This window comes from Leguminivora glycinivorella, chromosome 11 (assembly GCF_023078275.1).
Source record: "Leguminivora glycinivorella isolate SPB_JAAS2020 chromosome 11, LegGlyc_1.1, whole genome shotgun sequence".
Taxonomy (NCBI): Eukaryota; Metazoa; Arthropoda; class Insecta; order Lepidoptera; family Tortricidae; genus Leguminivora; species Leguminivora glycinivorella.
Window position 1 is genome coordinate 1,327,352 of NC_062981.1, and position 11,357 is coordinate 1,338,708.

At 38.2% G+C, this 11,357-nt stretch overlaps 1 protein-coding gene across 1 annotated transcript; it reads right to left on the minus strand.

The window, feature by feature from the left end:
- Positions 1–5,959: 5,959 nt before the first annotated feature.
- On the minus strand, positions 5,960–6,862 carry LOC125230948. The gene is made up of 2 exons (XM_048136252.1): positions 6,740–6,862; positions 5,960–6,249 (listed from the first exon to the last, which is right to left on the minus strand). Exons 1-2 carry the CDS (start codon positions 6,802–6,804, stop codon positions 6,012–6,014), a joined length of 303 nt encoding a protein of 100 aa, XP_047992209.1. The 5' UTR covers positions 6,805–6,862; the 3' UTR covers positions 5,960–6,011.
- Positions 6,863–11,357: the final 4,495 nt, after the last annotated feature.

An 11,357-nucleotide genomic window follows, 5' to 3' on the forward strand; every position in this document is an offset into this window, starting at 1 on the left:
GCGTAGTCATATATTTCTGCTCAGCACGGGAAGCATAGTCGCGCGATAGACGATAAAATAGCAGGCCGTCCCTATCGCACTATTTGTAAGTGCGATATTTTATCGTCTATCGCGCGACCATGCTTCCCGTGCAGGATTTACATACAATTACGCTATATCTATGGTTCTCACCACCGATCTCATATACACTTAGCCACCTATATTTTTAGCTTGCAATTATTTTGGTCTACGGGCTCATCCATTAATTACATCACAGTGTGATGATAACACTTAGACGGAAGAGGTGGAGGTCAAAAAATGTGACAGGGGGGAGGGAGGAGGTCCATGTTTGTGAGTCACATACAAAAAAAATGCAAAATCTAAAACATGAAAGAGTGGATCGAAAATCCTTGGAGGGAAGAATAAGATTTTAAATGTTGTTAATTTTATAAATAATTTTTGGCAACGCGTTTTTGTGAATCTTCCTAAACTAGGAATCTGAATGTGACGTCACACTAGGGGGGTGTAGTTCAGTTTGACGACGTGTGACAAGGGGGGAGGGAGGGGTCAAAAAACATGAAATTGGTATGACGTAATTAATGGATGAGCCCTGAGCTACCAACATATTATTCAGCAGAAAGTCTACTGTAACTTTAACAATGCTGTTATTTATTCAATTTGTGCCCGGTTACCTAACAAATCGATCCAACGCTCGCACTGTCATGTTTTTGCTCAAACATTGCGTCACGCCATGCTTCCTATTCAATGCGAGGTGATTTCATTATGATTACATGCAATTCATACAAATGTTGTACAAATTATGGACTAATTTTATAATGAACTGAGTTTTTGGCTTTTCATAATACGTTACGGGGTGGTTACGGGTATTTTCCTCTGCGTGTTTCTATGTCTATTTTCCTCATTTTTAGGGTTCCGTACCTCAAAAGGAAAAAACGGAACCCTTATAGGATCACTTTGTTGTCCGTCTGTCCGTCCGTCCGTCCGTCTGTCAAGACCCTTTTTCTCAGGAACGCGTGGAGGTATGAAGCTGAAATTTATATCAATTACTCAGGTCTACTGTCCCTTGAAGCTGTGAAAAAATCAAACTTCTAAGCCAACGCAATCAAAAGATACAGCCGTTTATGCCGCAAATTTTCGACACTTGCAAGGGAATCAAAACCTACAGGGTGCTTCCCGTGAACTCAGAATCTTGAAATTTGGTACGAAGCAACGTCTTATAGCATAGATAAAGGAAAAATTACGAAAACCATAAATTTTTAGTTACATCACATAATATATTTTTTTTTAATAATTGTAAACCTTGCAGGTTTGTACGGAACCCTCGGTGCGCGAGTCCGACTCGCACTTGGCCGGTTTTTTTATTTAAATAATAAATAAATATTATAAGACATTCTACTCAGGCAACGATATATGTAATATACAAATACTTACATACATAGAAAACATCCATGACTCTGTAACAAATATCTGTGCTCAACTACTAAGTTACTCATCAGAACACAAATAAATTCCTTACCAGGATTTGAACCCGGGACCGCGACGTACCAGGTCATCATCCTCATTGCGTTATCCCGGCATTTGCTATGGCTCATGGGAGCCTGGGGTCCGCTTTGACAACTAGTCCCAAGATTTGGCGTAGGCACTAGTTTTACGAAAGCGACTACCATCTGACCTTCCAACCCGAAGGGTAACTAGGCCTTATTGGAATTAGTCCGGTTTCCTCACGATGTTTTCCTTCACCGAAAAGCGACTGGCATATATCAAATGACATTTCGCACATAAGTTCCGAAAAACTCATTGGTACGAGCTGGGGTTCGAACCCGCGACCTCCGGATCGAAAGTCGCACGCTCTTACCGCTAGGCCACCAGCGCTTTTTTTTTACCGCGATATAGGTAAAGCAAGTAAAAAAATATGATTCAAATACAATTCTAATGACCAGGGAGCGTACTTTTCATGCCGATGACATTAATCTGACGTCACGCTCCGTATAGGGTGATCCCAAATAGTTTTATTGTAAATTATTAATCATTAGTCGTCAATCATTTTAATCGTGTACAAATTACTTCAAATACAGTAGTCCATTTACATGTGGCATAAATAAGACCTACTTGAAATGTGAAACGTGAATAAAATTATTTGATTTGTTTTTATACATAAATTTAATTAAATAGTATTGTTAACAACACATTACAATAAATACGTAGAAAAGAGAATTCCTCTCTAACGTAAAGCACACCATCCTTCTTGCATTCATTACCATTCAAAGAAATTCATAACTTAAAATGATTAATGACTAATGATTAATAATTTACAATAAAACAATTTGTGATCATGTCATCGGCACGAAAAGTACGCTCCCTGCTAATGACAGTGTCTATTCGAATTGGCTTATTTAACACTTATTTTCTTTGATCAAATATCAAGAAGCAATTTAAGCTAAATAGCTTTTAAATCTAGCAAAAAGCAAATATGAAGGCATATTTGGAAGATGGCACGAAAGGCATGGCTGCGATTCATCGCCGCTATCCGAAATGATTAATGGTAAGTGGCCTTAATGGTTATAGGATTTAAACTGTCCACTTTTTGCTTAACTTAACTCTTTTAAGTTGAGTGGGACTTATGAGAAATTCAATAATAATCTGTACATTTTTAAAGACACACACGGGTCGAACGCGATAATAGTTATTTGTTATACGAGGGGGCAAAGTTGTATTTTAACGCCGAGTGTGGAATTGAAAAACGAGCAAGTAAAAGGATTCTATAGTTGAACCACGAGCGAAGCGAGTGGTTCCAGAATAGAATCCTGAACTTGCGAGTTTTTTAACATACGAGAAGTAAAATACATTTGCACCTGAGTGTAACACAAAACTTTTCCCCTCACTATAGCGAGGAAACTACAACGCAAAAAATGCGTTTATCACTGCTTTCAGTAGTTCCACAGGTGGTAAATCATCTTTATTACTAGATTCGCCTACTTTTATCAATTTTAAAGCAGTTAATTTGACTTTATTCAAGGTCACATTACTTTACCCACTAGTGGATAAAATGCGTTTTTACCCGTTGGTATTAAAGGACAAAACACGTGTTTTCGAGCTAGTGAGGGGAAAAATAACATTATTGCCTTTTACCCAACGTTTCGGCCAGGTTGCACTAACCGTGGTCGCGGAAGACTGACGTCCCAGCGAAATGTCAATGGAGATGTAAACAACACCAAACTACCCGATATTCGTTTTTATAAATGTTCGGGGTAGACATTTGTTTAATGTTTGTTGTCTACCGCACGACACACAACACTCACAGTATCCACACACACTGGTAACCCTACCATGACGTGCTAAAGCCGTTCAGTTTAGGTTGAGAGAGAGGGACGGAGCTATGTAACTGCTATAGCTGTGTCCCTTTCTCTCAACCTAAACTGAACGTCTTTAGTACGTCATGGTAACCCCCCTGGTCTGAAGATAGATCTCTTGGTTTCAATTCAACATCGGAATCACTGGTCCCCATGTTGACGATAACTTGCACCCGTCCTCTCTATTGAAATTTTTAGGGTGTTTTTTAATTTATCGCATCTCTCATGATCCCAGGATAATAGTGACGCTCGGTGGAAAGAATATTGGGTTTATGCAACTCAATCAATAAAAAAAAATGTGTACAAAACGCGAGAACTTAATGTCGGTCAACCAAATATTGGCACTAAAAAAGGCGGCTGAATAATTTAGGGCTCACCGGCCAATTGTCTTCATGAAACGCATGCCTTCCTAAACCTTGACGTTAGCGGAATCATCGACGAGCCATTACATATGAAAAATAATTGAAAATGTAGATATAGGTGCGAAGGTTTAATTCCCAACGAAAATTTGAATTAAGTAGTTAGTTTCAATTAAAAAAAACTTATTGTTACGGAAAAGTTGTCTCGTACTCAAATCTGGGAACTTAAGACATCAACGCGCGCAGTAAGAAGTCATGGTAATAGTTAAAAATAAATTGTATATCCTTATAAGCTGTATATCCGTGGGATACACGAGTATTTTTATACAACCTGGCAGGCAAGCATGATCGTGCGATAAATGATAAAACTTCAGGCCGTCTCTATCGCACTTACAAATAGTGCGATAGGGACGTCCTGCGTAGCCGCTGCGCTCACGAAACGAAACGCTCGTAGCTCGCAACGGCGGCAGATAAACCGTTAGCGGTTTTCGCTCGCTGTTCAAATGTAATAAAATAGTATATAAGTGTTTTTAGATAAATAAATTAAAAAAAAAAAAAAAAAAATATCTATCTCTATCGCTCTTGCGTATTGGCGCGACAGAGCCAGACTACCTTTCGCGACGTTTCGTTTTCGTTTCGTGTCGTAGAAACGCCATTCGGATACGGGGCCGATCCGGCCGATGTTTTATCATTTTTGTAGATTTGCCTGCATGTTTTCATTGATTTATGTTAACTTTAAAGGAAGGTTCTTTAGGTCAATTACAATTAAATTGTCTAAGAAACTAGTATTGACTTAAAAAATCAGATAGTAAAAAACTGTTAAAAAAAACCTTATTTGTCACTGTCTCAGTTTCAACGAAGGCTGCGTAGGAAGGTCATAACATTTGACCATGAAATGTGAAACTCGATTGTTATCTGGGAATGCGAAATTCCTCTTTTATTACGTTTATTTATTTTTATGAATATTTATTTTATTTTATTAGCGTTTTTGGCATCGTCGGCGTGTGGTCTGAGTGGGCGTATAATGTTAGGTTTTTAATTTTATAGGCCGTTTACATTGGTATCTACTTAGCGTAAATATTTGCTAAACGGTTGATTTTTGTCGTATCTTAAATTATTAAATATTAGTATTAAAATAAAAATTTTAGTATTAAAATAAAAGCCAATTCCTCTTTAACATAGCTTCGCTGTCTTAGGGCCGATATTGTGTCTTAGAGGACCTTCCCTTGATTTAATGAAAATTGGCGTAAAAGAAAATTAGCTTTTAAAGACATTAGAAGAAAATACAGGCTTCGAGAAAAACTACCATTTTTAATAAAATTTAAAAATGTATTATAAAATTTGCTTATGTCAAGTCCGTCTGTTTTCTATTCACTCTTTCTATTTAACAATGTCAGTCTACATCCAGTACTAACGGTAAAAGAATAGAAACGTTTTATCTACAAAATAACAGCTAGCTTATCTCCGTATCGTATATTATATTATTTACATGTCATTGTATTATAAAATTAAAAATAACATCAACAAATCTTAAAATAGTCCACATCTTTCCTAGTCAAGCTCTTGAGCTCTACAAAGTATCACGTCAAAGAGTAATTAAGGTACCGGGGCCTAAGAAGGCCCATCGTAATTTATATTATTTATATTTGTCTCATTTTTGACATAAACTGGACTCATTTTAAAGCTCATTCACACTCACAAAAGTATAAAATTTTCTTCTTCTTATAGTGCCATAAGAAGAAGAAAATTTTATACTTTTGTGAGTGTGAATGAGCTTTAAAATGAGTCCAGTTTATATCAGAAATGAGACAAATATAAATAATATAAATTACGATGTCGATTCGGATGTCGGCGATCATCATGCGAAAGTTTTCTCTACTCTTTGCCGTTCTAGACAGAGTGGCGGTGTCTTTAATGCCGGTCCAATCCCTAATATTTGTACTCCATGCTGTCCTTGGTCTTCCTCTCCCTCTTTTTCCTTCTATTTTCCCTTCTAATATGTTTTTTTAATATGTTATATATGTTATTTCTGTGTATGTGGCCGAAGTAAGCAGTTTTCCTTCTTTTTATTGTATAAAATTTTGAAAGCCTTCAAATCAAGAGTGAACAGGCATCTTCTGGGCGAGCTCACTCCATCGTGGGTCGTTGCCTTTGACTAGTCTATGGTCAAGAGTAAGCCCATTTATAATAAAAACTATAAGTGCTAAGCTGGGCTGGTAGCCCCCACCGCATGCCGTGTCCCTCCACCAGGCCAGCGTGGTGTCCTGGCCCGCCCGAGGCTCCTGGCCGGGCTCCTGCAAGTCTACATGTAGTACCACCAGGCGTCGACAGGCACAAACAGCCCCCACCGCATACCATGCCTCTCCCCGTCCGTCGGCCACCAGGTGAGCGTGGTTTCCTGGCCCGCCCACGGGTCCAAGGCGGGATGAGGCTCCTCGACCTTGCTTCCGAAGACCTTGACTTCGATCTTGGCGAGGTACGAGAAGGTGAACTGGAACTCAATGTACGCTGTGCTCTTGAAGTATTTGTAGCATTGCATGCTAGAAAGGAAATTTGGGTAATTTAAAAACTATGTATTTTATTAAATCCGACTAACATTGGTTATAGTGGAGATATCAGGACTGATTTAGCCATGATGCAGTGGCCTAGAGATTCAGGGTTACTACCACACACAATAGCTAAATTCAGTGACAATCAGATACAACCAAGTCCATCCAGCAAACAAGAGAAGCTTGGGATCGTAGGTCCACCGAATTATGACACCTAACAGAAGTCCAAAAGACAGTCATACCGTATCTTGTCTTGCCCTCGATGCGTCCCAGAGAGCTCACGGTAGCGTGACTCACCCACTCGCCAGCAAACAAACACCTCTAGCAAAGAGGCAAACGTAGGGGGTACCATAAAGTGCCATAAAGCCGTTCAGTTTAAGTTGAGAAAGAGAGGGACAGAGGACAGAGAGGGAAGTAGTAAGAGTCCTGAGGTCTTTAGTACTTCATGGATACCCCCCAAGTGAAATAAGGAAACATGTACCGTTTTTTCTCCTGCCCTCTGTGCGTTCCTGAGACGTCACGGTAGCAATGATGTTCCACCCACATAGCGGCGTTAGAACGCTGGTTGCAGTGCAGTGTTACCAATAAGCAGGAGAAGTCAGCCTGGTCGGCTAATGACACCTGAAACAGAAAACTTTGAGTTAAAAGTATTATGATTTTTAGAGATATCATAAAAGATTGTACAGTCAGCTGCAGAGAAAAGTAGGCCCCCTTGCATACAAATTTGTATGCGGGGGGGTCTACTTTTCTCTGCAGCTGACTGTACCTATTCGACATCTTGGTTCATGGTTGTTTTTACTATTGCTCTCAATAAGATGATAATCGGAGTTGAGTACCCAAACGGCTCATAATTATTATTCGGAATTTCAAGGGAAATTTGGTACAGACTGGGAATTTTGATTATTTTCGTTTTGGCTCTGATCAAGATGAGAAATCGATATCAGAGAATGGGTGCGGTTAAAATTATAAAAAAGATTACATCTTATATTTTTAATTTTAAAAATCTTTGGCTGGATCCTTGATATCTTGAAATGGTCTAAGAAGTGAAGGCACCAAGACTTTTCAGCTTCATAAAATAATAGGATAAGTAATACATTCTAAGACCAAATTAAGTTATTTCATAGGAAATATTTTAATTTGGTTTTTTACACAAATTAAAATATTTCCTATGAAATAATTTAATTTGGTCTTAGAGTGAATATGGTGGCGCCATCTCTCTTCGCTAACTCGTAATCACATGGTTTGATTCAGTTAGGAGGTCGAACTAGTTCCGGTTCTACCTCAGAGATGGCAGGGGGCGCCTCAGCCTTCGGTAATTGTGTCATATACTTGAAAATTTCGACCCTTGCCGCCGTTACCGGTTGGCCACGGATGCCTCAAAGCACTCGCTTTGAGGCATCCGTGGCTAAGTATAACGGAGTACGCTGGTTCGAATCCATCATCGGACACTTGGAGGCCTTGGTCATTTTTTCTTTGTATATGACATTTATTTCAGTTTTTAAGTAATACATGATGAGGTGAAATGGCAATTTCTTGTGTCGGAGGCCAGGATTCTTTTTGAGTCACTAAGCCAGTAGAGTAACCAAGTAAAATGGTTGAAAAGACTCACAAAGAAGTAGCCTCGTCCGTAGTTGTTGGTGAGGAAGACTTCGGACATGTCTCTATACACGACGCCTGTAGTTGTCGAGGTCTTGCACTGCCCTTCGCTCGTCTTTGGATTCTCGCCCGCTGTTCGCGCACGTTGCAATTTATTAATAGAATCATAATATGTACTCATCATGGTTTATCCAACGTCATTAAAGTTACAATACAATTCTTAATAGCTATAAATTAATTAGTATAAATAGAATGTTTTATATCATAATTTTCTTCAAAATATCAGCCCTTTCGCAGTTCACCTGTGGAAGAGATACTCGTCATGTCAACCCAATATCATATAACTCAACGGAGGTGCTGTGTTAGGGCCAGCAACAGTAGAAGGCGTCCATAAGCTACGCAAATTTCTTACTATCTGGTGGACCGTTTGCTTGTTTGGTACAATGTATTTATTATAGTATCATCATTCGCTTTCCCTTAGTCCGTTTTCACATTATCCGATCCGATATCGGATGTCGGAAGGATTTCAATGGAAAAAATTCAAGATGGCGATGGCGCCTATAATGTATGGGATATCGGTCCTACATCCGATATCAGATCGGATAATGTGAAAACGCACTTATCTCATTCGATTAGCACAGCATGTCTTCTTCTTCCTCTCTATCGCCCGTCATCTCATCATTCTTTTAATATAAAATAATAATATTAACTGCAGATATGGGCAAAATTTATTCGGATAACGAATAACGATTGAGACTAACCGAATCATTCGTGAATGACGAATAAATTTATCGAATACTTATTCTTAGTCGAAATTATACGAATAAATTATTTGCGGATCATAAATTCGTCGAAGAAATTATTCACGAATAAAATATTCGCGAATAATATTTTCGAATAATTTGCTAATAAAATAACAGTACTAACTTGCTAGTACTGTTATTTTTGATGAAATATTAATTATAAAAAGCCTATAAGCCTACAAAAATATAAATACGAGACGAGAGGTGATAAAATGCCAGCTAAAAACGAAGTAAATACATAGCTGCAAATATTATATTTTAGTATATCCATAAAATTTACCAAAACATATCCATTCAATTTAAATAAATACAATAACTTTGAAAATGATGGAAACATTTGAAACGATGAAATAAACATTCGTGTGAACAATCATTCGTGGTTATTATTCGAAAATACTATCGAATGATTTATTTGCAAATAAATCAGTCGCGAATGATTGTTTATTCGATTTTTTCTTATTGTACACTGATCAGCGATTGACCCTAGTCACACCTGATGGAAAGTGAAGACAGAGTCTAAGATGGAGCTCGCCGGTTTATTTAGATGAAATATTATTCGAATTTCGTTTTCTTTCAACCCCTTATTTGCCAAGAGTGGCACTGAAGCTTCAGTAGTTTCATGTGTTCTGCCTACCCTTTTATGGGATACAGGCGTGATTGTATGTATGTATGTATTATTCGAATAATGCCGAACTCTGATTGACTGTCACTCACGTGGATACATGACTATCTCGACCGGCGACACGGATCGCAGGATGTAGCCAGTCTTCTCGCCCGACCGCGCGGCCGGTATGGCGGTGATCTGGATGTCTATCCACTCGATGTGGCTAAACACGTTGACGAAACGCGCGGGCGCTCCGCAGCCCGGGCCGTGCACGCCGAAACCTAGCTGGAGATACACATTATCGGTTATTTGATTGGGTGGTGGTGGGGGTTATTTGATTCAACTATGTGATATAACCAAACTAAAATGGAGTTGGACGGGAGATGTTGCTGGGCTGAGTGATGGTAGGTGGACTAAAATGTTAACAGAATGGTGGCCGCTTACAGGTGTAAGAAGTGCTTGGCATCCGTAAGCTCGTTCGGTGGACGACATTCGCAAATTTGCGGGTCACAACTGGATGAGACTAGCTCAGGACCGGGATACATGGCGTACTAGAAGAGAGGCCTATGCTCAGCAGTGGGCGATACTTCCCTTATTTTCAAAGTCAAACGTCAGCAACAAACTTGTGAAAATGTAAACAATGCTATTTCCGAAGTAGTTAATTGGTTTAGTGTTAATAACTTATTGTTAAATGAGAAAAAGACTAAATGTATTAAGTTTGTAACGAGTAATGCTAAAAATGAACAAGCAAGTGTCGTTGTGAAGGATGAGGAATTGGAACTGGTAGATAGTACAGTTTTTCTTGGCATAACTTTAGATTCTAAACTTCAGTGGGGTCCCCATATTGCTACCCTCTCGAATAGACTGAGCTCTGCAGCATTTGCAGTGAGCAAGATCCGTCAGTTAACAGACGTGGAAACAGCTCGATTAGTTTATTTTAGTTACTTTCACAGCATTATGTCATATGGTATTTTACTATGGGGCAGTGCTTCAGAGATAAATACCATATTTGTTCTGCAGAAGAGGGCTATTCGAGCAATATACAAAATGAACCATAGAGACTCACTTAGAGATAAGTTTAAGGACATTAATATAATGACAGTGCATTGTCAATATATTTATGAGAATATTATGTATGTACATAAAAACATTTGTAAATTTAAGAAAAACTGTGATGTACATAATATAAACACTAGAAATAAGCATAAGCTTGCAGTGCCCTTCACTCGGCTCCATAAAATTAAAAAATCATTCATGGGTAATTGTGTAAGATTTTATAACAAACTTCCTAATGCCATCACTGAACTGTCTTTTAATCGATTTAAACATTATGTAAAGCGTATACTGATCTCTAAAGCCTACTATAGCACACAAGACTACATGAATGATGAAACACTGTGGGATACAAGTATTGCTGAAAACCATTAATTATATAGCTTATTAATGATGATATTGATAATTCAATGTATTTTTACACAATTTTTTTTGACATTTAGAATTTATTCTAGAAGTTTTTATACTAGTATTTTTTTATACCATTTAGATTGATATCATTTTATTAAATCAATGTAGTTTTAAAACAATATTGTTTATTGCACCAATAAATTGCTCTGATATTTAGAATAAGATGAATATTGTACACTGTTGACAATTTAAAAGTGCTTATTGTAAGCCTATTTGAATAAAGAATATTTTGATTGATTGATTGATTGATTGATAAAGGGCTGACATGATGCTGATGATGTGATAAGGGTTAAATTGTGCAATGAGCTTTGTAACAGGTATATCGCAGTTTTCTTTCAAACCTTTAATTACTGAATCTTCCGCAATTTCATGTGGTTTATTTCGTGTACGTAAAAACCTCACCAAGACTCAGCAGTTGCTTCTAGAATCCAGCAAGGCTCCACCATCGGTTTGCCTGACTTGAGCTGTGATGCAGATATTTATACCATCAACTGTTGCAGCTGTTGTAGGATATAAACTGCAGAATCCACCAAGACTCAGCTGCTAGGCTTCCTAGAAACACAGCTGGATACGTGGTGCTTGACTATGTAGTATCAACTGTTGCTAGCTGCTGTAGAAATCTCCTTCTTCCT